The sequence below is a fragment of the Cricetulus griseus genome, chromosome 6 (assembly GCF_003668045.3).
Source record: "Cricetulus griseus strain 17A/GY chromosome 6, alternate assembly CriGri-PICRH-1.0, whole genome shotgun sequence".
NCBI classification, from domain to species: domain Eukaryota; kingdom Metazoa; phylum Chordata; class Mammalia; order Rodentia; family Cricetidae; genus Cricetulus; species Cricetulus griseus.
The window spans coordinates 53,483,921-53,510,805 of NC_048599.1; the positions used below are offsets into that span (position 1 = coordinate 53,483,921).

The window sequence follows — 26,885 nt, forward strand, 5'->3', positions numbered from 1 at the left end:
GTCTGACATTGTCTCTGAGTTGAGAAGGTGAAGGATTTGTTATCAGTTGGGGTTTGAAAAGAAGTGCAATAGCAGAAAGTGATGGATACACAAAAGTAGCCTAGGATGTTGTAGATAAGAGGTCACTTAGCTCATGCTGCTAACAGGAAAACGATGTTGACTTATTCATTAAGAATAGTATTCATTTCCTTTATCTCAGAGACCCTTGCCTTTTACTTTTCTCTTTTTTTTTTTTTTTTGTCCCTTTGTAAACAGTAATGTAGCTGCTGTAATATTCAAAGTCTAGCATGATTTGATGACAGGTGCATCCTGAGTGGGGGAAGTAGTACATAAGTAGTTGTGCCCTCAAGTTATGGCCTGCTTGTATTGATCATCGTGCATCCCAGTTGGCCTGAGCTGTAGTCTTACTGTTCTGTCTTTGTTTGTATGTGATTGTCATTCCTCTTTGCTCTCAGAAGTACTTTGATTTAATTGGTAATTTTAAGGCTACTTTGTATTTCGATGTTACTGATCATACAGTAACTATAGATTTTCACATGTTAACAGTGATGTTAATTGTATGTTAATTGTGTAAAAACAGTTGTCAGGGTTTGTTGTTCTTTCCAGAAGCTTTTCTGAAATTTCCCTTTAACACATCATTGTTTTATCTTTACTGTTTTAAAACTGCTGTCTTTTTTTTTTCTTTTTTTCTTTTTTTCTTTTTCAAGACAGGGTTTTTCTGTGTAGTTTTGTAGACCAGGCTAGCTTCGAACTCACAGAGATCCGCCTGCCTCGGCCTCCCTAGTGTGTGTGCCACCACTGCCCGACTTAAATCTGCTGTCTTTTATAACAATCTCCTTATTTGATGTCATCCTTAAGATTTTGGATTCAAATTGTGATATTGACTAGATGGCTTTGTTACAGTAGTTGAAAAGTAGAATTGATGGCCCTTTTGTGACCTGGCAGAACTTAGATTTATGGACATTTGTTCTCATAAGGATGAATGTGTGAAATAAAGATAAAAGAGAAGGAAGAAGATTCAGGAGATTTTGATTAAAGGTGTCATCTTGTTAGGGGCCATGGTGAGTTGGTAGTATTCGTGCTATCTAGCCTTATTGCTATAACATCCACTCTAGAAATTGGAGATTTAAAACCAAACTCATTGTCCAATTCCAATTTTATGTGGCTAATATGTATGTATATGTAGTTATATAGGAATTATATTCAGACCATAGATTGATAATGCCTATATATATGTATTTTATATTAATATGTTTAACTAAATTACCTGTGATGTCCTTTGCTATGAGGAGTTCACAACTTGTCTAGTGAAATGGAACACATTTAAATGGACTAGTAAGTGTGTAACTCTCTTTTGCAGGTCATGTAATGTTTGCAGAAATAAAGATGGAGAATGGCAAGTCAAAAGGCTGCGGGACAGTTAGGTTTGAATCCCCTGAGTCAGCTGAAAAGGCCTGCAGAATAATGAACGGCATCAAAATCAGTGGCAGGGAAATCGATGTTCGCTTGGATCGTAATGCATAATTTCAAGCATGGTTGGAACATTCCTTCATCTGTTTATTGAATCTCCTAGTAAAAGTCATTTTTTTAGTAATGTTGTATGCTTACAAATGCTGTAAAAATGAACTTTTAAAACTCCCACCAGCTTTTAACAGTATAATGTTGAAAAATATACTGTGATTTTCGTTATCTCAAGTTTGCGTTTCTAAAGTCGGCAAGTCTGGTTATTCAGTTTCGATGGATGGACACACCATTTTAATGAAATAAGCCATTTTGTTGTTTCCAGTAGTAGGGTTTGTTTGTTCTAATTTCCCCAATCTTACTATAAGTTAACAGACACTTTAACCCCTCAAATCTCTGCTTTGTATCAAATTGTTAATGAAAAGAAAGGGCTCAGACAAATTAGGATGTGATTTTGGTTTGGTTTAAATTACTTTTCTCCACTTATAAAGAATAGTAATTAAGTGTCACATTCTAAAGTTGAGGGAGTTTTTTATTTGTCCTAAATGAAGACATAGGTTGGGTTTTTTTTTCTTTATTTTGTTTTTGTTTTCCTTCTTTTTTGCCCCTCTACCATTCCTTTCCCACACAACACTATTAAAAATATCAAACTCCACAGCCCCGTATTCTGTTACCTCCAATAATTCCAAGTTCATATAGAACCGATAAGGTAGCAAGTCCTAAGTATAACACTAGGCAGACCACCCCCAACTTTCGGTCTAGTTTCCAGCCATTAAAATGAACTGCCAAAAACAAAAAAATAATTGAAATGTTGAGAGAGATGGTTATGTAAGTGAGTCCCTTGCTATTCACTTCTACAGGAGCAGATGGATTTGTAAGTACAGTCTTAATAAACCAGGGAAGACCTAGGCATAACATATCAAATACATTGGATCCCACGATGTTAGATATAGCCATGTCTCCTTTACCTGCAAAAGAACAGCATGTTGTTAAAATGTGCACACCAATATTATATTTTATTAATAATCTTCATAAGAAAAACACTGGATACTTTTTGTTGGTTAGTTTTAGAAAAATTATTGTTAGAGCAAGAGTCTTATTGAATTTGTATTTCCTTGAGTTAGTATTTAAAGTCTTAACACTTATTTAATAATTACCTTTATTTATTAAACCATTTTTAATAAGGTGTGCAGCTTATCTGTTGCTTTTCATTCTCATTTGACAGTGAATTACCATCTAATGCACATTTCAGGTAAAAAGTATTTGGGGGGTTGGGTTGGTGGAATTAACCTATTAAAAACTAAATGCTTCCCATGAGTCACTTCTTTTTTCCTCAAAGTATGTTATTACCTTTCCTTTTACTTGCTTTATGGTACTCAAGCTTAAAGGACAGCCAGTGCCTCTGGGAGACTGCCAGTCTTACCTTTTCTTGCAACTAACACACTTGCGACTGTGTCTGGTATGCTTGTACCTGCTGCCAATAGAGTGAGGCCCATTACTGTGTCTGGAATTCCTAGTATTTCCCCTGTAATAGACACAGAGACTACAGGTTACACATCACAAATCTTATATGAAGCAGTTTTGAAGACAGCTTGGATGTGTCTTCCCTATTCAGGAAAAGTATTTAGGTATGTCTAGATTTTTGAACCAATATATGCTGCTTATATGGTTTCTAGATGGCAAAGTATTTGAAACATGTTGATAATTTGGCTAACCAGGGCAGCACACATTTTTAATGACAGATATCTAAAGATATTGAGCAATAAGAAATCCTCATTTGGAATCTGAGGAAAGCAGTGGCTATCACTGTTGGCTTGTGTGGTGAAATTATTTATTTTCTGTTTTCTTGAAGTTAAAATACTTGAGAGTTAAACACCTTATAGTAATTTTATCCATTATTAGATTGAAATGAGGGCTTTGAACATGCTACTTTGTTTACTGTTTGCTTTGTTTTAGGGAAGTACATAGATCTCTGAGGTAGACAGGGACCTACTTTCCTGTCTGAGTCTAACATATGGCACCAATTTCTTAATACTTGTATCAAATTGATAGCAGACATGAGTTCATTCTGAGAAAACCAGAGGGCAGGTAAAAAGGGTAGGGACAGGTAACTGTTAATGTTGTAATTGAAAACATGGTTTAGAATAAGAACAGTGCTGTTTGTCATCTTAGTTATTATGTGTGACCTTATATTTGATTCTACTCTTTTAATGTAAAATATTCCGATTAGGAAAATTGGATACAGTGAATGTGCAAACTACCTGGACATTCTTATTGTCATCATAAAAAAGAAAACTATTTTGTTTTTGTTAGTATAATTATAATAAAGCTAGTTATCTGGGAGAAGTTGAGGTCAGCCATTTTGGAGAAGGGGCCAGGTAATAATTATTTCATCATTGCAGTCATTGTGGTCATTTCTGTTGAGATTCTTGAGTCACCCCAATGTAAAAACAGCAATATATACATGTAAATAGATGACCGGGTGCAACTGGTCAGTGAGTTTCATTGATACAAACAGGTTGGTTGACTTAGGCATGTCAGAAGGAAATTGTTCATTTCTTTTTCTTTTTCTTTTTGGTTTTTCAAGACAGGATTTCTCTGTGGCTTTGGAAACTGTCCTGGAACAAGCTCTTGTAGACCAGGCTGGTCTCAAACTCACAGAGATCCGCCTGCCTCTGCCTCCCAAGTGTTGGGATTAAAGGCATGCGACACCAACGCCTGGCTGAGATTGTTCATTTCTAATGTAAGTTAGTTACAGTTCATCTTTTTGAAGGAAAATCCTAATTTTTATTTCTATTTATAGTCATTTTTTTCATTGGGGATTAGAGCATATTATGTCTAAGCAGTAAAACTTACTTGTGAAGATACTAGAAGCCTAATACAAAACTTTTATATTCACTTAGTCATCTATATTGTATTTCCATTGCCATATTGTAAAGCAAAAGAAAACATCTAGTTAAACAGCAAGCACCTACTGCTTACCCCTAACCCCAGTTAGTTCCTTTCTCTGGTTTCCACTGTGGATTAGGCTTCAGTATGAAGAGTTCTCATGAACCCTATGTAATTAAGGGGTCCTATGAATTATACCCCAGACTGTGTAATAGTGGGAAATGCCCTTGTATTTAACTCACAAAACCCAAATGAGCTTGTTAGATTGTGATATTAAGCTTTCATCTTTTGTAAACAACACTAGTTTTTAGTCTTTCTGAAAAGAGACTACTTTAAATGAATGTTTGCAGTCTCTTCTTACATGAGATTAGTTTCTTGTTGTGCTATTTTACTTAATGACATACCTGTTACTGTTACCATCCAAACCAAGATGTATGTGAATGCAGATATCCATAGTGCAGACATGAGAAAGGTTATCACAAAGTAATTTTTCCAAAATTTTCTTCTGCAATCTGGTGTTGTCAGAAAAAGTAATGTAATAATAGGAAGAGAGAGTACCCAAAAAATTCTTTTTACGTCTGCTTCAGGCATGCTGAAAATACTTGGTGGGTCTGTTATGGAAAAATTAAACAATTTTGAGTTTTCTCAAATGACCTGTTTCTCAAAGGCCCATTTAGAAGGCTGTGTTGAAATTACTGCACTGCACACATTTTTGAAAGACTATCTACAGCGTTGTTCTCAACCTGTAGGTCATCCTTTGGAGGATGAATGACCCTTTCACAGGGTTTGCCTAGGACCATTAGAGAACATGGTTATTTATATTATGATTCATAACAGTAGCAAAGTTACAGCTATGAAGTAATAATGAAAATAATTTTATGGTTGAGGATTGCCATAGCATGAGGAACTGTATTAAAGGGTTGCAGCATTAGGAAGGGTGAGAACCACTGATCCTCAAACATTTGGATACTTCATTACTGTTATTGCCGGTCAAAAGAAACTTAACTGAAACTAGGCAGACAACATAAGCTGTGATGCTCAACTTCCCCTTCCTTCTCTGAGGACTTGAATCAAATGTCTTGAACTGTTTGCTGAATGCTCTGGTGACAGTCTTTGCAGAATAGTATGGAGCAGTATGGATTATTAGGAACTTTTAGGATTAACTTGGCACTTCCCCTTCCCCTCAACCCACACCCCCCACCTCTTGTACCTCCCCCACCCATGGTATTTCATTTCATCCCTTTTCCAAAATTGATGAGGCTTATGGTTTGTTGTATACCAATACATGCTTAGGGAATGTTCCATCTAATTCTCATTCCCATTGTGTCTTATCATGTACTAAATTCGTGCTTCAGTTGCTAGAAGGAACCTAGAGTAAGTTGGGCCTAGTAGTCTCCTGGTATAGCTCTAGAGTGTGTGCTCAGGGCACAGGGATGACTAGATTGGATAAAAGTGAGACTGATCGGGCTGTGGACTAATTTATATGGCACTTATACCATACTTGGCTCATACCAAGACTCAAGCAATGCACCATTAATTTAGATAAAATTTTAATACGAACATTTTGATTGATACTTTTGAGGGCTTTTTGTTGTTGTTATAAATCTTTTCTACCTTAAAGACTACGAAGTATGTTTTGTAAGGTTGAAAAAAGTCATGTGTCATTTTTTTTTTTAAATGATAAACTAGAAACTTCCTTCCTAATCACTTAACTGAAATTAGAATCACTTTTTATAAAGTTTTCTGGTCAGAAATGACATTGTTATATCGAACATACCAAATTCACGTTTAGCTTCTGCTTCACACATTTCATTCCCACCTGTTTTTTTTTTTTTTTTTTCCTTACTATTCCTCAAAACCACCCCTCTTTCCTCAATGGCTGCATTTGTCACCAGTGGAGATTGAAGCCTTAGTTTTATCTCCTCTCATGGTTCTGCTGCTGCCCTTGTTTGGTGATGCTTCCTTTCCATGCTCTCGCCTGGGCTCTATCCCCACTGCCATGTCTGTTTTGTCCATGTCCTGTCATCTTAGTTCAGTCTCCTGTGAATACTGTGAGTAGCTCTGTGACTTTACTCCTCAGAACCTGCCTTGCGTGACTCTGTTTCACTTCCTTCCTGTCCAACATTCCTCTGCTTCTTTTCTTTGCCTGTATTCCGTAGCTCTGTCTCTGCACACAGGAGAGCATGTGTTCCGTAGCTCTGTCTATGCACCCATGAGAGCAAGCCTTTGCTAGTGTCCCCTGGACTCAGTCCATAGATCGTGCTCGAATCCCCAGATTATCTGTGCAATAAGGTGTCAGTTGTTGCTTCCTGACTACAATATCAGATTATTCAGTTAAAGACTTTCTATTCCACAAGACCCAATTGAAATGCTCTTTTCTCCATGTGCATCTCCCATTTGAATGTTATCTAAGTTTATTCAATCTGCCTAATGTGTGAACCATAGTAGTAACAGTTTATTTATTTTTATGGTAGTTACACTGTAATTTCAGCTGATTTGGGGTCTGGGGAGGTGGCTCAGTGGGTAAAGTGCTTGGCGCATAGGCTTGTGAAGTTCAGATCCCCAGCAGCCATATGAAAAAAGCATGGCAGCCTATCTGTGTAACCCCAGTGCTGCGAAGGCAGAGACAGATCCCTAGAGCTCTCTGGTTAGCTGGCTTAGTCTAATCAGTGAGCTACAAGTTCACTGAAAGAGTGTAGTCTCAATGAGGTGGAGAAGGATTGAGGAACAGCACCCAGGGCTGACTGCTATCCTCCACATCTGTGTATACCCCCTTCTGCACACTTGAGCTGATTTTAAAAATGTTTATTGGAGGCTCTTAAAAGGCCAGGATTTGCACTTCATCTCTGACTCCATAGTGTGTTTCATAGGCATATGCTAATTACTACCTTGAAATGAGAACTTTTTCTAGTGGTTAGATGGTGTTGTTACCTTCAGAAATATGACTAAGACCGTGTAAACTTAGAGAAAGTTGGGAGTAACCAGACTCCTCCTGAAATATTCCACTGTCTGTCCTTGATTGACGGCGAGTGAAGAGCTGGCTCTCATCTTCCCATCCCAGCAGTGTCTGTTGTTCACTTCTCTCCAGAGCTCTGGCAAGGCAGGGGCAGCAGGGACTGCATTTCTTCCTGACATACCGGCTGATCTTAGTGTCAAAACACAGCAGCAGAACATAGAGCCCGTAAATCAGCAGCAGCAGTGCCCCTTCATACCTGAAAACAAGATGTTTGTGTGTCGTTGAAGCCAATCCAGAATAAGTTTTAAACAGTGTTGATTTTTCAAACTAAAACTAATTAATAATGGCCATTTTCCAAATTATTTCATTGACATACTTACTACATTCTCCAAATACTTAATGATTGGAAAAGAATATACTGTTAGATTTTTCTGGTATAAGAACTTTTGTGTGAATTATTCAAAATATGTTAGATTTTAGGTTGAACTTTGAAATTTGCTCTGTAGAGATTTAGAAGAAAGTTGGAGGTGGCGTATTACTGGCTTTTGAGACAGTATTTCCCTGAATAGCCCAGACTGGTGTTGAACACTATATACCTTCTCTCCTCAAATACTGAAATTCACAATGCTCCTACCTCTTCTACTTGAGTTTTGGGATTTCAGGTCTGTGCTACTATTGTGCCCCCTTTTGACGGTTTTATTATAGCTGAATTTGGCTTGTATTCACAAGAAATCAAAGGTATTATCAAAAAATGGGAACCCAACATGAGGCACCAAGAATTATCCATGATTTCCCATTTTACTGTAATTAGCTAATTTCATCACATTTGAATATTGTTACTTTATTTCATAGCCAGTGAATCACTTCTCTGTTGCAGCTAGAAATGAAAAAAAAAATTAGTTTCTGAATTCCCTAATGAGGGAATGTATTTATGTACTTAGATATTTTCATGGTCCCTGTCACTTATAGATAACAACTGAATCCCAGGGTTCCTTGCTGTACTAGCAGTCTGGCTTTTCACTTATCTTGTTTTTCTTCCTGTTTGGGCATCCTCTAGACCCATACATGTGTGGCCATATGTTTTATATTTATTTTGTGGTGCCCAGCATAATGATAAACACCTAGGACAGTGGTTCTCAACCTTTGGGTTGCAACTCTTTTGGGGTCAAACAACCCTGTCAAGGGGGCCCCTAAGGCTATCTGCACATCAGATATTTACATTATGATTCATAATGGTAGCAGAATTACAGGTATGAAGTAGCCACAAAATAATTTTATCGTTGGGGGTCAACAGCATGAACCATATTAAGAGGTTGCAGCATTAAAAAGGTTGAGGACTACTGGCCTAGGAGATGCTTGGGCCTATTTGGGAAGCTTATGTCTGCCCAATGAGTCACTTGCTTTTTTCATTTTCTTGGGCCAGCTGGGTATAGAGATACTTCGTTTGGGAAAACAACAGGTTAATATTGACATGTAACATTCTTGGAAGATGAGGGAAATTGCAGGAATGAAGGGGCATTTACTTGTTCTCCAAGCTTTTGTGCCTGACCACTTCTAATCGAGGTCAGTTAAGCAACAACACTGTAGAAGAAAGCACCAACAGTTGGAGCTTTAAGTGACAACAAACTGGGAAAGTTCTGAACAGGGAGGCCATGGTAAAAGGAAGAGCGGCTGTCTCCAATGACTAGGAGAGGGACGCTGACTGATGATGAAAAGGAAATGACTCAGTAGAAAGAAGAAGCCGTCAGTAGTCATGTGAGGAAACCAGCTGAGACTGGAGTAGCGCTCAAGTGACAGGTCCTTGAAGTGAGTTGAAGTAGCATTTTTGAAAACTACACTACTAAGCAAGCCATCAGATTTGAAAATTTCTCCCTGTAATTATGTTTTACACAGGAGTGATGATTATTTGAAACTTACCAGTAAACTCGATTGTCAAATATTATGCCAAAAACTGCTCCTACACTAACTCCGTACACCATACAGTCTCGGAACAGGGGCCAGGGTGAAATTGTTGAAATCTGGAAAACAGTTTGGTTTACTGCATTACAGCGGAAGTAATTCAAGGACAGTGTTTAGTATAATACCGAAATTGCTTGTATATTTGTGGAAAAATATTGTTATGTTTTACATATTACAAAGAGAAAACAATTTTAAAGAAATCTGTACTGACTTACAAATTTGATTAATAAAAGGTATTTGTGGGTTAAATAAATTAAATAAATGTTTTTCTACTGGTTATTAAATTTGACTGAATACATTTCCAGTGCTATGTTGTTCATCCAGGCAGTTTAATTTTAAAATCTGTCAAGACAATACATCTTACTGAATAGATTTCTTACCATGTTGGATAGCAAGCCACAGGCGGCACAGATGCCAAGGAGATTGTAAATTGCAGAGCCTAGAATGGTGCTGATACCAATATCTCCCTTTGTGATAAATACACCTAGGAGCAAGATATTAGTAGGTAAGTTAAAGCAGACTAGAAGAAATTAAAATCACACTGAATAAGCAGCAAGTTGAAGGGATATTTACCCAAGAAGGCAGTAACTAGTTCAGGGGCGGAGCTCCCTGCTGCCATGAAAGTTGCACCTGCAACATCCTGCGACAATCCAAGGGCTAAAGATAAAGGAAATGGTTAGTATGGCTGACAAAATGACAAGGAGTATACAATAGTGCTGCATAAACGATACTCACATTATGCCTTACATTACACCAATACTGACTAAAGCTGGAAAGAGAAGCATTTGTCTTAGAAAATAGAGGAATTTTGTATCTTAGCTTTCTTATGAATTCGTTACTTAACATTTTTACAGAAAAGAGAGGAGGGCTGGTGAGATGATTGAGTGGGTGAAGACACCATGCAAGCCTGGCTACCTGAGTTTAATTCCCGGAACCCATGGAAATGTGGAAAGAGAAATCTGACCCCACAAACTTGTCATTAGGCCTCCACAGGAGCACCATAACACCTGTACATGTATATACACACATACACAAGATAATAAAAATGTCAGGGCTAGAGATGGCTCAAGGGGTAAGGGTGCTTGCCACTAAGCCTGATGGCCTGAGTTCTATTCCCAGAATCCACATAGCAGGAGATAACTGACTAAAAGTTGTCCTCTGACCTCGACACATGCCACAGCATGTCTCTGCTCCCAAACAAATTAATAAATGTAAAATAAAAATAAATGCAAAAAACGTAAAATGTAAAAAAATGTAAAATTAATAAATGTAAATAAAAATTAGCTATTAGCTAATTCAGAGTTGATGGCTTCCAGCTGTAGGTGAGCTGCAAAAACAACTGCCTTGAAAAATAGATTACAGAGTTGAGGTTCCTAACTTGGAAGAAGAAAGGTTCTTAACATCTACAATGAGGCTGGATTGAGTTCTTTTTCACACTTAAAACAAACACCATTATCTAATGGAAAATAAGAGGAAGTCATGGCTGAGCGTTGGTAGCACAAGCCTTTAATCCCAGCACTCGGGAGGCAGAGGCAGGCAGATCTCTGTGAGTTCGAGGCCAGCCTGGTCTCCAGAGTGCCAGGATAGGCTCCAAAGCTACACAGAGAAACCCTGTCTCGAAAAACCAAAAGAAAAAAAAACAAAAAACAAAACCTGTCTTTCTTTCCTCCCAGGCTCTAGCACAGGCAGATGACAGGACATAAAAAGACTTCAATGATTCCGTATCAATCCTTTCACTATAACTGCGGTAGGGACTTTAAACAAGAACCAGCTAGCTGAGCTCAGTGAAGCCCCTCCTGCAACCCCCACCCCAATTTTGAGGGACAATAAAAATGTTTCATATTAAACTACTAGTTTTGGAGGCAGTTTGTTAAGCACCGACTTTCATTGCTGAGTACCAATACCACTATGCCAGATGCTTGTGTGTCAGGACATGACAGTGAACAGACAAAAGCTCCTGCTTATAGTGTGGGGGAAAGGTAGACAAGCAAAATCTGGGTTTTCGACGCAGCAAGATCTAAAATGTCATGGAATTAGAAATAACCGGAGGGGAGACTTCAAAATGAAAGTGTTACCCATGCATGTGGGTAAGAGAATCATAGGCAGGTAAAATGGCTACAGACATCCCGGGGCAGCATCTATTGACCCTGTATATTTCAAACAGACCCAGGTCTGGATTGAAGAGCACAAAGGAGAACAATAGATGGTAAGATTGAAGGTTCATCATGTATGGCCTTTTGGACCCTGAAACACAGAAAAGGTTAGTGGAAAGGCCCGGCCACCATTTTTATCCTTTGGAACTGTTCAGTGAGAGGCTCTAAACAGTGCTACTCCTAGTCTTCTGCCACCTGACAACTTAATTGTGAACAGGGTTGAGAACAGTTGGAATGAGATTTCAGTCAAGGCTTTCCTATCTGTTCCTTTGTATCACTTAAATGTTGGACTTCAGTGAGCAATGAAGGGAGAAATAAGTAATGACTTTGAGAGCTTTCATAGTGTTTTAGTGCTTGAGAGTGTCATACATGTGGGACATATATAAATCATACATACTTAGCCTTGTCCCCATAGGTTCTATAGCCTGAGATTCAGCCACTCATGCATCAAAATATTCAAAGAAAAAAATTACCTTCATTCTGAATATGGACAAGACTCTTCTTTCCCCATGAACAACACTGCACATTGTGTTAGTTATAAATCGTTTAGATGACTTGAAGTACTCAGGGGGTGGTGGTGAACACATAATAGATCATTTTATATGCTTAACCTAAGTGTCCTCAGAATTTGGCATTCTTGGAGATGTTCCAGAACCAAACCCCCAGGGTGTATACAACATGACAAATGTACACACACGTATGTACATATATTACTAATTTACCATAGAATTTTTAAATTGAACAAAAAAAAGGCAAAGCAGACTGTTCTATAATTCAGTGTTTCATTTTAGAAATGGAGGCGCTATCTTACAATATGGTATTCAACTTACTTTCGTATTCATAAGTTAACTCTCCTCAGATGTGAGTTTTGGAATTTATATTTTACAGCATTTGTCTGCTATGCACAAGTCCCTGGCTTTAATAGCCAGTACACCCCCTAAAACAAATCAGGACTTTGGAGTAAAGAAACCTTGTCAAGTCATGGATTGTAAAAGATTACAAATGTGGGAATTAGGTGCAGACCTATGTGGGCAATAGCACTGCCATGCCTTTGTGCTATTGGCATCATAACTATATTTGATGTTTTTGATATATATATATTTTTCCTTTTTGGAGTGTATCTCAGGTTGACCTTGAATTCACTGTGTTGCCAAAGATGACCTTTAACCTCTGATCTCTCTCCCTGCCTCTGCCTCGCAGCAGATTCGATTGCAGCAATGCCAGCACCCCCGGATTGTGCTGGGGATTGAACCCAGGGTTTCATGCAACTGGGCCAGATCCTCAGCCCCCTAATCTGTTCTTAAGTAGGAGAAAATTAGTTATTGGGAGCCAAGAATCCCTGACAGTTTCCTAGCACATTTCCAAGAACTTAAAAATTACTGTTACAAATTCTTAGGCTTTGCCTTCCAGAACCAGTGAGGGAAGACATTGGAACAAGACAGCATTTCACCTTACAGTGGTGCTGCACAGTGAGTGACCGGTCTTCCCTTAGTTTCCTCCCTGAAGACTGCTTCATTACACAAACTGTTTGGAGAGAGAAACGGCGTTGGTTTGGGCTGCATCAAGGTGGGAAAAGCAGTGGCCTTTGGAATGCTTTTGGCCTCAAAAGGCATTGTTGCTTTTCCCTGGGCTCTAATTGTAGTTATGAAAGGAAAGATTCTGCTAGATGGCTGAATAAAACTTCAAAGGTATTTTTACGAACCCTGCTTTATTGTTGTAAGAATATTTTGTAAAATGGTTTATACCTCTGAACTTTACAGTAGATTGGCATTGTCTTTCTTGACCTTTGGGTAACATTTTCCTCTGCTGTAGTTTATTACTAAAGATAAATTGTTCGGTTTTTCACCTATTGCTATTATTCCTTTTCTCTGTTTTTCTGAAAGAACAACCACATTTACCTCAAGAGATAGCAGATATAGATGTCTAAGGTATGCTTTCTTTATAGCCAACATATTGCTTACATAATGTACAGCATTGTGGCAATGAAATGGCTTTAAAATCCACTGGATTATCTCCTAAGTGTATTATTTTCTGTAATGCCCAGTTGGGAATTTGTGATAGTTTTTGGAAATACTCTTCCATATCATGTAGTAAAAAGAACTAAGATAAAATGGAGACCCAAATTCTGGCACTGCCAAATAATTTGATGGGAAACTTGAGAGAGGTCACTTAGAAAAGCCTTGTGTTCACCACCTCATATTTTAAACCGAGTGAATTTGTAAATATCCCTATCATGCTTTTAAAGGTCCGATTCTGCTGGAAAGGGATTTCCCCTAAACTGCCAGCTGTACCATTACAGTGGATTCACCTGTCCTCTGAGCCTCATGGTGACTGTTGCCCAAGGTCAGAGGCAGAATAGGACCTATATCTTTCTGCTGTCAAAGAAGCGGTTCATTTGGCCACCCACTAAGAAAGCCATTCGCACACAGCCTGATTTTTAACATTTCTGCCTTCTCCTGCACCAGCATCTTGAAAGTACACAGAGTACTTAGCTCCTACTATAGATGCAGATGCAGTGCGAGGATCCCACAGTTGAGGCCAGAGGAAAAAAAGCACCAGTGGAGCTTCTGCCAGGCTCTCAGGAGGCTGCGCTTGCACAGCAGGGGAGAGAAAGAGGCACTATTCTGTGTCTTTGTTCTTTGAGACAGCTTTTGCCTCTGTAAATTTCATGAGGCTTAAGAGTCAGATAATCTCCCCAAACTGTAGGCCCTCCAAATGTCAGACTGGGAACTACTAAGTCCCAACTTCACCCATTAGAGTTGGCTCTACCTGGAATTAAAACTTACCTTTTTAAAAAAATCATCTATGTCTGAAACACACTGTAGAACAGAGGCAAACACTGGTTCATGCAGAGGTAATAGAAGTACTTTTTAAAAACAAAAGGCAAATATTTGAGTTGTTTTTCTAAAACAGGAAGATCATTTTCACTTAAAATGTGTTAGCATGCTGGAGAGATTAGATGTAATTGGATAGCATATTGAAGTAACATTTAAATGAAAGGTTTTATAGCTAGCTCACTGGAATTTTGGCTGCAGGAAGTGACTATTAAGAGCTTCATTGTTCTTTATGTAGATATTTTAAAATGTAAAGAAAGTTGTTCAAGAGTGATTCAGTATGGGGCTGGAGAGATGGCTCAGTGGTTAAGAGCACTGATTGCTCTTCCAGAGGTCCTGAGTTCAATTCCCAGCAACCACATGGTGGCTCACAACCATCTGTAATGAGATCTGGTGCCCTCTTCTGGTGTGCAAGCATTCATGCAGATAACTGTATACATAATAAATAAAATTTAAAAAAAAAAGAGTGATTCAGTATACCTGAGATACCTGCTGCAAGAGGATACTGTTTTTATGCTGTATTCTATTTATAAAGAGATGCACATCTCATCACTGTGTAGACAGAAGAGGGACTCTTAGTTGAGCTGTGTGTTCATGGGTATACGTTAGTTTATATTTAGAGATTGCTTTTGTAACAAAGATTACTAATGGAATAATACAATAAGGATGTTGATTCAAGAAAAAAACCCAAAGGAACTTTAAATAGTGTGAAGTTGCCACATGGGTTGTTAGGTAAAGGCTTTATAAGCTTACGTCTTGCCTTGTGAGACTGATGTTTTTACCCTCAGATGGGCTTCAAGCTGTCATAGTTGCACCACAGATTTGGTATTTGCTCCAAGCACATTTTTATTGACTTATTTCCCTTCTTACACTTTAATTTTCTCCTTGGTAAAGGAGTCTCAATAGCCTTCTAAGTGTATTCTGTAAAAATGCTCAGTGCTTATCTCCTTTGTTCACTTATATTTTCTCACGTATATAGGACAGAGTTCTTTGAAGTAAACTCTCTGCTTCACAGCTGGCATGCCTAAGATGTTAAGCACTTGCCCAAGCTCTAGCAGTTTGCAGAGCTGGGAGTTAGACCCAGGTGTGTCTGTCTCTAGGCTGGACACTTTCCGTTATTTCACTCTAGCAATTATGCCATGTGATTGCTGCGTCTCCACCTCCAGCCCTCCTGTATGTTCAGCAGTGTCGTAGACCTTTCATTGAGCACATGAACGTATAGGAGGAAAAGATAAAAGGGAAAAAAAAATCCCCAAGCAAGTAAGAAGTAAGACATAGCTACAGGTGAGTGTAACAAACTTCACAAACCAAGTGGGAAAGTTGTTGACATAGCTTCTTGAGCCATTCTGAAATGACCACACACCACCAAGGCCCCATTCTTCTTGTCATTTAAAGAGGAATCCTTTACCTCTTCTTTGTCTCTTGTATCCCCACCCACTCCTCAGCATCCTCCACATCATGGTCTAGCAAGCACAACTGGCAAGGGTGAGGACAGTCTGGGTTTATGACCTCATATCCTAGTTCCCTTGGCTTTAGCTGACCTGATCTTTTACCTCCCTTTGCAGAGTCTGTGTTCTGTTTCTCCCCACAGAAGCCAGGTCTTTTCTCCAGTTAAAACATGATGAGCAGCTATTCTCCCTGTGAAATAATTTAGACCTCTGCGTTCAAAGAATCTCCTGTAACTCCCCATTCCACCCCAACCTAAAGGGAAAAGAAACAGAATTGAAATCTGAGTCAAAATGGGCAGAGGAGAAGGGTGAAGATGACAGAGTCAGGGGAAGGGGGAGAACCAGCATCACTTTCTTGATGTGGGTTTCATACAACTGTCAGACTGTCTCTGGCCTTCCAGTAGAGAGAAATGCATGCTTTTTCAGGGTTGAAAGTTATGAATGGGGCTGTGTGGCTTTTGTGACCCTTCTTGCTAGAAGCCCTTAGTGGCAGCAGCTCTAAGGAGAAATTGCCAGCAAACCATAGATAGGCAGAATGAGCCAGAACACCTGTTGACCTGGCTAGGGTCCTGCCATGTTGTCAATAAGAGGCTATTTTCCACTGCTTCCAACCCTTCCCTCACATGAAGGTTGTAGTCTTGAGACCCCTACACTTTCACCTTTCTGAAGACTCTGCTGCTGACCCAGTAAGGCACCAGCAATTAGAGGAGAGAGCACTAGGGCGATGACACTGTACTGGGACAGGGGCCCATCAGTTCGTCCATCACAGCCTTATTTGAGCTAAAGCATATATACATACCAACAGGAAGTTCAGCATTTTATATGACCATTGAATTCCATACTAGTGTACAGTAATCCCATCTGTATTTTAGGAAAAATAATAGGCTGAAAGCCTAGACATCTTGGAAAATGTTTATAAAATTAATTTACAACCCTCAATAGGTTCTAGGAGTCTAGTCCTATTTCAGTAAACAACTCTTGCTTTTTGTAGTATGCATTATGGTTACAGTGAATGCCTCATATATGTTTTTGTCAAAATTTTTTTCTGCCCTTGGTCAGAAAATGGCTTGAAGATTGCTCAAATAGAACTGGTCTTCTGAAACCACCCTATGATGGTAACTAATCTCAAAAGAGGATATATAAAAGTATAGCACATAGCAGGTGACATGATGCTTGGGTTGTGGAACACCAGAGACAATAGGGCTTTCTTTGTACTGGCTGTGTGGGCTTAGCTTCATTTTCCTCCTCAGTAAAACTAGTCCTTATTTTGTAAGGCTCTTATGTAGATGAAGCCATATATATATATATATATATATATATATATATATATATGCACACACATGTACAGATACACACATCCATGTATATATACACACAATGTGCTTGGGCTTCCATGATTGCATCATGATAGGTATCTGAGGTCGAATGTGGAATACTCATGGAATATTCTGAGGATTATGTTATTTCTCATTAGCTAATGAAATGAGTGGAAGTGTACAACTCTACTTCTCAAGGGGCATGGAGGAAAGGCTTGCAGACTCTGGAAGCCAGTTCCTGTGGATGGAGACACACTGTGGCGATTGGTTCTTCTTGCTGATGTTGTCCTTTGACATTTCAAAGCAGACCTTGGCAGAGGAATGATAATACTCTAACAAGTGGGTTGAAGGAGCACTACTTTCATCTTGTGGTGTAGGCAGTCTTTCTGATACTCAAGAGCTGAGTCAAATATTACAGCTGAGGAAGACTGGCTTCTGTGTCATGTCCTGTGGGTATCCATCCATTACACATCCTAATAGCTACTGTGTTGTGTTGACAACAGTGACTTTCTTGAGAAATGCATATTTGCCGATGTTTCAAAGAATTGTACAAGTGGTATGGTGGAAATCACTTAATGAAGAATATGTGGAGGTCATGATCTAACTTCTAATGCAGTAAGTTATGGCTTCTGCAGGACGAAGGTTTTTTTTTTTTTGTATTTTGCCATTTACAGGCAACTTTTATAAACAGAAATCTTGCTAGATTTATTCAGTCAGCTCAGCTGAGTCATTGAACCTTACAGTTCTTAGTGAGGTGTGAGCAATATTTTATATTTTCAGTTTTTCACATTTTCTAGCTCAATGTGCAGTGCTGACATAAAAATGAAAAGACAGTTACAGTGAGGATTATGGAAACAGACATATAGATGTATGTAGTATGTGAGAGTTGATCAAGTTTGCAAAACCATGTATTCTATGAAGATGAGTTTGGGGTGGGAGGAATAAATGTAGAAGAAAAGCAAATAAGCAGCAGCAGCTGCTGCTTTTGGAGGCTGCAGTTAAAGAGATCTTTTCAAAAGTGAGACTGAAGGAAAAGCCAAAGCAGACTTCCTAATCTTAAAATGTCTCAACTTCAACACTATGAATGCACACAATATAAAAGGAAATGACAAACCAAAAAATTATAAAAATTATGTTAGTGTATATATGCATGAACTTTTTAAAGTCATGAAAAAGTTAGTAGGAAAAACAAGACAAACACTCTCCAACCAAATGAGAGCAAGAAAGCACAAAAGTAAAAATAGCCAACTTTACAAATGGGAGAAATATGAATTCTATAACATGAACTTTTAGTTTAACATAATTGTCAAAGATATTAAAACTAATACTCATTTCCAGGATTGGATGCTGCTGTATGCTATGGAGGTTGGAACTGACATACCCTTCATGGAATATTTTTGGCAATATTTATCATAACGCTAAAATATCCATAGATTTGTCATTTAATCAGAGAAGTATGCCAAGAATTTATACAATATGGACATAATACTATTTAGAGCAATCCTATGAGATTAATAGTTAAAATGATAGATTTTCACTGGGCACTATGGTCATAGGATCATGGACTGTCATACTATCATTAAAAATCATGGTTTTGAAGATATGTGATATGGGAAATATTGGGAAAAGTAAAGACCCTTGGATGGATGGATGGATGGATGGATGGATGGATGGGTGGATGGGTGGATGGGTGGATGGGTGGATGGATGGATGGATGGGTGGGTATACAATAGCAATACTCAAGGCTGACAGAAAATACTCTTGCAAAATGGTAGGCTCAGGGATCTTTGGGGATCTTCAAGAGATACAAATGTAGGTGGGTTTAGCCTTGTGGTGCATTTCATTAAATAAAAATAATGTACTAAAATAAGCTAACAGGAACATAGCCATGTATTATCAACATAAAATATGCTGGTGACATAAAAAACCCACTTGTGTCTATTAAATATTAATTATGATAAACTTATTTTATTGAACAAATAAAACAAACAGGTGCTGCTTTAGTTCTTAAGGATGATGGTGGTGTTTGTGAAAAGGAAAAGTAACTTGCCTAGCATTCCAGCAAGAGTGGAGGGTGGGAGGATGGAAAAAAGAACATTGACACTCAATTCATGAGCGTGTGTGTGTGTGTGTGTGTGTGTGTGTGTGTGTGTGTGTGTGTGCTTGTGTGGGATGGAGTTGGGGAGGATGCTGTTCCCTGTAGTCTTGCAATAGGACACAGCCCTTAACTTTGACTTTTCTGTGAAATGAAGATGCTCAACAATTTAACCAACCTTGGGACAGACTGCAGACACCGGCATTTCTGTGTAGATGGCATAGCCATCACTTTCCCTTGCTTTAGGAACCAGTGCACACACAAAGGCCTACTATACTCAGAGTTCTGGGAAATCTATAAGTGCAAGAGGTTTTTTCTATCTGATCTTGTTTCCAGAAATTACTAACACTTAGTGCTTAATATCTAAATTTATCATTTTCTGATAGCTGAGATCACTTTACATGGAGTTCAGGATTTATTTATTTATTGGTTCATGAATATCAGTTTTCTTAGTGGCAGGATGCCAGTAAAGGAGTAGAGTGAAAGGAGGTCCTCAGTCACAACTGCTTATCACCTACTCAGCATAACAACAAAGAACGTTTGCAAATAGGAAGCTGAGTACCGGGGCACATGGAGGGCACATTCTTGGGACCATTTTCTAACAGCCACCTAGCCACTAGAACACACAGCAAGCTTCTGGAAGTAACCAGCGTGTAATAATAACGGCAAGATGCGCCCTTGCCTGAACTTCCAGGATGAGCCACACAGGACCCCAGGACAGACACTGACACTCGGCTGCCAGCTGAGGTGAAGAGCAGTTACTGAGCTGTTGCATAGCGAATTGTGTGACAGCTCTTTTGGGAGGTCACAGGAGAGCTTCCCAGCAACTTACAGTCACTGATGATTTCCAGGGAGGGCAAGAAGTACTTGTCACAGACGATAGACACTGCCATGAACATGTAGAGGATAATGAGGAAGTAGATCACTATGCCTCCATCTGTGCTCTCCTGCTGCGTGAAGAACCCTTCGGGAAACTCGGACGCTGGAGAGGATGCACACTGCGTGCCATTTCCTGCTAAGGCAAAGGCAAAGGCAAAGGAGAAGATCACAAGATGTTGGAGTCACACATCTCAAGTCCACCATGACAGAACTGGGGGTATTTGATTGGAATATGGAGAAATCAGTGGAAATGTGAAGTACGAGCAGGATACAAAACCTTAGTCTTTGGAAGAGATGATGTCACTAAATGAGCTGATAGGGGAGAATTAAAGCAAAGAGTTATTGCAGTGCTCCTGCATGTTGCTTCTAAATGGTATTTCTGAAACTGCCCGATTCCCCAAGAAGAAACCATGGCCCTGATGAGTAAGGATTTCTGGCCACTGGCCAATGTCATTTTCTGTTGTCAGAGCCCACGCTGTCCTCGGACCTCCAAAGAGTCATCCCCTGCTTGCAGAATTTCTGGTAGAATGCTCTGATAATTTCTCCAACAAAGAAAAGTGCAGCCAGTTCGCCCTGGTCTCTGTGAACTACTGCGGAACACTCTTGAGAGCGCACTGTCTATCAAGTGTGTTTCCTATCCTCCGTGGTGCCACGAAGCAGAATAGATACAGCAGGAGTGTGTGTGTATGTGGGGGGCGGGGGGCTCCCCTCTCTGTCCCATATTTAGATGTGAGACCGCGGTGTCTGAATCCATTGTCCACCTACCTGTGGCCCTTGGAAGGCGCCGGGGTAGGGAGACACCACGGACAGGAAGGTATGCAGAGACCCAGAAGATCCCGAGCAGCAGGACCCTTCTTGTCCAAGTGGGGCCCCATTTTGTCTGCATTTTCAGCATGCTCTTTGCAGTATGTGGTTCAGGAAGGGAGCAACCGAGGCTTATGCTGAATCATGTGAGGAGGCTCCTTCCTGCCCAGTGCCTGCCGCGGGGCACAGCTTAGGAGGCCAGCACAGGAGCCTAGCTCCTCTGATCAGAAGACCCGAGCCCCAAGGAAGTTAGAGGAGTTGGGGAGGGGCACAGATAAGCATCTCCAGCTGTTTCCACACGGGGTCTCCGAGGGCAGGCCCGGGCAGCCTGCGTCTGTGCTCATGCTGGATCTATTTAATGTCCTCATCCTGACACTGCCTTTGACTTTCTTTAGATGTGTGAGCGCCCGATTTTTCTTGATGCTGCCCTTCTTTCTCTCCTGCCCCTGCCTCTAGGAGTTGTTTGGACTGGTGCATATGTACTGCTTGGCCACCATGACACCTTTTTTTTTTTTATCTTGATTTGGACCACTCATCTTCATCTAGTGACAGAAAGGTCAATAAGGAGGTGACTGTAACAGTTGAACTGGGGAATGAGGGCGGCCTGAATGAAGGCAGCAGCAATGGGGATGGAGAGAAGCCCACATGCCATGAGCTATTAAGGAGACAGAATGGATGCTGTTTGATCATAGATCAGCTGTGCTTTTTGCCAGAAGGAGCTGTATAAAACGTTAATTGGACAAGGCAGCCAGCATTGAAACACATTCTTTAGCTTGCCAAGATCCTGAGAAACCTGTGGCAATGGAGGAGACCTCCCGGGTTGAGTTCTAGCAATGTGTATTAGCTATGTGACCTGGGCAAGGTATTTAACCTCTCTGTTCCTCTTTTCTACTATCTGTAAAGCAGGGATCACCTCTATTTGGGTTGGATGAGTACTACATAACAAATGCATGTAATCTGTTGCAGACAGTTTCTTTCATATGGCTAGTGTTCTGTCTTCATCTTACTGTCTGTCTGTCTGTCTGTCTGTCTGTCTGTCTATCATTAATTTTTGCTTTGGGATAAAAGCTGCCATAGAGAAATTCTGTAGCTTTGCAACTGTTATGGCTCCTTTGCTTTGTTTGTAAAATTGGTGTGGTGAGAGTGTATTATATACATGTATGCAATTATCAAATAATAAATTAACTGAAACACTTTGAAAATGGATATGCCAAGCCTTTAAGATGGAGAAGCTGCTTCATCTGGTGAAAAGAGTAACCTGCTTCCTGCTGTTTGGGAACTTGTGTTGTTTAAAAAAAGCACCCGGCACACTGAGGCTTTGCTGGGAACCTGCCTGGTGCAAACTCTGTGGCCCCAGCTCTCCGGATGTGCCATGAGGCGCTCAGGCTGGAACACTGAGTCATCCAAATATAGACAAGAAGAGTCACTCTCAGTACATGGAGCAGCAGCTGCCTACATACTCACAGAAGCAGGGCCAGGTAATGGGGGGAGGGGTGCAGGTTACTCGGTGGGTGCTGACGGGATGTCCTTTGTGATCTCTTCCTCAAAATACAAACCAGATCATACAACAAAGCATCACTTACAGTTGGAGTGTCAGCGATAGCAGAAGCCCAGACACAGTGAGACCTTTCAACACATGTCAACCAAGCTAAGAAAGGAAGCAAGTGCCAGAGGTCCAAGCTCATCTGTGACACAGAGCAGAAAGTCATGGCACACAGTAGGCACACACAGGGAACATTAGTTGGTTGATTAAAAAGTAATGATTCTTGGAAAAAGTCCCAGAAATATGCAAGTGCCAGTCCAAATAAAGTAACCTTTTAAACATAAATTTAACAAGAAAAAGACGTTAGAGGTTAGATTTCTTTAAATATTTATTACTTCCTGTGCATCAATCTTAAAAATCTGGGAAACAAAATAGATAAAGCCAGATAAGTTAAGTGTACAGTTTCTGTTATAGTATTATATATGTCGAAGATCCTTGTAAGCACCCTAGTTAAGAAATAGAACTTTGCAGCCACCCCGAGTGCCCCTTCATACACATCAGTGTGTGTTTTGCTAAGGAAACCACCCTCCTGACCTATGCACTGGTTACTTTAGTGTGTGTGTATCTGGTCAGCAATATAATGTCCCTCTGGGGGACCCCCTCAGGAAGCCACAGTCTAGTCTTGTCTCCATTGATGCCCTCTATGTGTGGTTTGGGCTATGGGCCTCTCTTTCTTCCCCCCTTCCCCATATTTCTGATTCCTATGTCCTTGTGTCATCCTTGTGTCTCTGCTCCTGTGTCTGCCCTTGCTGCAGGTGGGCAGCTGCATGCAAAGGCTTCCTCATACCTATTGCCATTGTTCTGGCAGAATGGAGGTGGCATGCTCTCAGGAACCACACCAGATCTGCTGTCTGTCTCTCTACAGTGTGAGCAGCCAATTCGTGCTAATTGGTTAGATGTTTGTGAATGAAGAGGCTTTCAAAGGCCACAGCATTTTAGCCTTGAACCCAAAGGCGAGCAGTTGAAGATAAAGCATGCTTGGGACTTTCCCAGCAGCCACTAGTTCTCAGGGCCTTCATCTTCCTCCAAAATAGCTAATTAGATTTAAAATGATTTGCATGAACTGATTCCTTTAGATTTGAAAGGCTCGATCAACCGCATTGGATACTCCTTTTGAAGTCTGAGTTGTCTCAGCTAGGTGGAACCTCTTTATCATGCCTGGTGAGAGTCCCGACATGATTGCCAGTAGCTTCCTTGTCAACTGGTAGAAAAAGACACTCCAGACTTACCTTAGAGATCAGCCCTTTCCTTCAAAATGCTTATTTGCTTTTAAAATTGAAGCCATATCCAGGCAAAGGGCTGGTGACATGGCAGATAAAAGTGCCTGCCTCCAATCCCGATCACCTGACTGTGATCCTGGGAACCATATGATGCAAGGAGAGAATGGACTCCCACAGGTTGTCCTCTGACTGCTACATGTGCGCCTTGGCACAGGGGTGTGCACACAGAAAAGAAATGAATGCAATTGAAGCAATTCAAGCAGCATTGCAAGACCGCAGGATCCAAGAGTATATATTGTTAGTCGTGCTTATTGCTACTTTGTTTCCAATCGCTCTTCTTTTTCCTTCTCTGTGTCTCTGGCTCTGTGTCTCTCTTTCATGCAAACTCATGGCCCTCTTTTTCTGTTGGTTTTTGGGACACAGAGCTTCACTATGCAGGCTAGCCTGACTGGCCATTCATCATGTAGCCCAGGCTGGCCTGGCATCCTTGACTCTGCTGCCATATCTGACATCACAGGTAGAGTTCTGATAACTCTACTTTCTAATAAAGTAGTTCAAGACTCCCCATGACACCTCGTTGAGGTTCACAACTAAGACTGTAAATTGAGCCTTTTCTGCTCCTGTCTGTATGTGCTTCTTTCACATGCAAGGAGCCTGTTCTCATGAACATGGGGAATCATGGAACCAGACTGATCTCATGTTATCATGAGAGAGTCTCGACATAATAAGTACATCCCGGAGGGACACCGGTGGAACTGCTCAGGGAGTCCAGCACTCTGCTGCCCTCTATCCTCCCTCTGTTCTGTCTGAGCACCACTCTTTACCTGGAGAGCTCCAGCACACAGCCTTAGCTCTGTCATTCCCAGTAGTTTCATATTGGCCCTGGACTCACAAATGTGCGTGTTTGATGTTCACCTCGTCTTCAGGCTGATGCTCCTTCAAATATCCAGTGCCAGAAATTTATTTTCTCAATTTCTTGGACAGATGGAAGAATAATCTTTGAGTTCTACCATGCTGAGAAGTTTTCAAGGGACTTATTTTATTTATTGAAGATTCTTCTCTCATCCAATGCACCCCCATCATAGTTTCCCCTCTCCACTCCTAGCTCTCCCATACCGCCCCTCTCCCCCAGATCCACCCCCCTCTGTTTCTTCTTCAGACAAGAACAGGCCTCCAAGAGATGACAGAACAAAACAAGGTACAATAAATGAGGCGATAGCCCTCCTAGTAAGACTGGACAAGCAGCCTAATAGGAGGAAAAGAGTCTCAAGAGCAGTGCTGCCAGATAGAAACTGTTCTCTCCTGCTGGTCTCTCAGCATCTTAAATACGTTTCCTGTTTTCTTCCACCATAAGCACTGGTGTTGAGAAGGTGGTATGTCTTTCTTTCCTTTATGAGCCATGTGCTTTCCTTTCTCTTGCAGACTGGACCTTCAGAGCTTTCAGTGTCCTGAGCTCATGCTCTTCAGTGCGCAATGTGTTCTTTTCTGTATCATTTTTGAGAGTATCCCAAGAGTGTTTGTTTGAAGTGTGTGTAGTGTTTTTCTACTCCCCTTTCTTTGGATTTCTTCTTTACAGACGTCTACACTTTCTATCACAGGTATTCTTTGAGTATCCAGCATTTGCCCACCGATGGATGCTTTTTAACCTCTTTCCCCTTTCTCTTCTCTATACTCCCTTCCACAATGGACTTTCATGAGTTCTGCTTTGTAGCTCAGGATAGCCCAGCTCCTTTCCCTTATGCTTCTGCCTCAGTCTCCCCAGTGTTGCAGTCCTGTTTCGCCACTCATGCTCATTTTGTTTGCTTACGTTTTCCTCTCCATTCTTGTTAAGATGTCTTATGATATCATCGGTTGTGTCCATTGCTCTGTAGTTTCTTCTGCATTAAGATTCATTTTTAAGCCCCCTCTCTTTGTACGAGCTCATTTCTGAGTTTTCCCCTCTCTCATTCTAGTTTATATTTGTGTCTTCTGATTTCCTTTGTGTCTTAGAGTCTGGACTCCACAGTTGTGACTGTTTCAGGGCGTGTCTTTACCTTCTTTGAAGGGATATTGCTTAGCTCCTATTGTCATAACGTTTTGTGGGGATTTCATCTGTTCTGATTTTTACACAAAATTAATTTTTCCTGAACTTATAGAAGAACGTCTTTGCTCAGACTGGCTTTTCTTAACTCATAGAGCTTCCTCTTTCATTGTTTTCTTAGCATGTTTATCTTGTTTGGAGATGGCATCTCCTCGAGCCCAAGCTGTCCTGGAACTTGCTGTGTAGCAGAAGATGACTTTGGACTTTTGCTTCTTCTGCATCCGCTCTCCAAGTGCTAGGATTACAGGCATGCACCACCACTCCTGATATCTATTCAGATCCTCTGTTCCCAGCTGGTGGCACTGTGTGGAAAGGTTATGCAATCTCTAGGGGGTGGAGCCTTGCTGGAGGATGTGCATCATTGGAAATGAGCTTTGGGTTTTTTGTAGTCTGGATTCCCTTCCTGTCCTCCCTCTCTGTTTCCTGTATGTGCTTGCAGTGGGACCTGCTAGCAAATGTTTCTACCATCCCTTCCCTGAAGCTATAAATCCAAAGAGAAACCCCTGCCTCTTCAAGTTGCTTTCATTAGGACATTTGATCACAGCAACAGACATGAATAATGCAGGAGGTTGCTGCATTTTGGTCAGGTTGTAAAAGGGAAGCCATTTTTTTTTTTTTTTTTGTAAGAAAGGTACCAGAATTCAGTGCCTTCTGCTCATTGACCAGTTTCAGATAAAGGCTGTAGATACCTCGAGTTTACTGATGCAGACAACCACTATTGTGCCTGGGCATCAAAGCCGATGGTTGCATGTTCATTTAGCAGGTGGTGTTCGTGTGTGTTGCTTAACACCCAACTCTAAAGAAGAACGGATTTCTCACTGGCTTCTTAGTTAGAAGTATCTGTGACTTTGAAAATTGATGGTGATTTGATATTTACTTAGGTCAGCTGAACCAAAATTTGTATGGGGTCCAGGCATGAAGCTTAAAGTGAATTATTCAGGTAATATTAGAAGATGAAGAACTATTGGGATGGGTTGACCAATCCTTGCTTCATTTGTATGGTGAGTCAGTGGCCTACAATCTGAGAGTACATTCTTCCCATGTGACCGTCAAGATGTGACTTGAACAAGGCCTGTCTGACGCCAGAGTACATGAAAGAAAATGATGTTGTGCTCCTTAGTGATGAGTTTCCTCAGGGCCGGACTCTGTCTACTTGCCTTCCTCTGGCTCGTCATTGTTAAGCATGGTGCTCTGACATTGTGAGTGATCAGTGAAAGGGCAAATGAATGAAGTGGGTGATGCATTCGT

The 26,885-nt window shown here is 40.5% G+C and overlaps 2 protein-coding genes across 2 annotated transcripts in view; one reads left to right on the forward strand and one right to left on the reverse strand.

Moving 5' to 3' along the window:
* Myef2 (myelin expression factor 2) overlaps positions 1-6,202 on the forward strand; it is a 39,411-nt gene extending 33,209 nt beyond the window's left edge. Inside the window, 1 exon segment of the mRNA XM_027421973.2 lies at positions 1,361-6,202. Coding sequence (XP_027277774.1) covers positions 1,361-1,524 — 164 coding nt within the window. The 3' untranslated portion in view covers positions 1,525-6,202.
* Slc24a5 (solute carrier family 24 member 5) lies at positions 2,107-20,885 on the reverse strand. The gene is made up of 9 exons (XM_027421974.2): positions 20,756-20,885; positions 19,944-20,123; positions 9,839-9,922; positions 9,646-9,749; positions 9,224-9,324; positions 7,282-7,562; positions 4,755-4,961; positions 2,885-2,986; positions 2,107-2,429 (listed from the first exon to the last, which is right to left on the reverse strand). Exons 1-9 carry the CDS (start codon positions 20,883-20,885, stop codon positions 2,107-2,109), a joined length of 1,512 nt encoding a protein of 503 aa, XP_027277775.1.
* Positions 20,886-26,885: the final 6,000 nt, after the last annotated feature.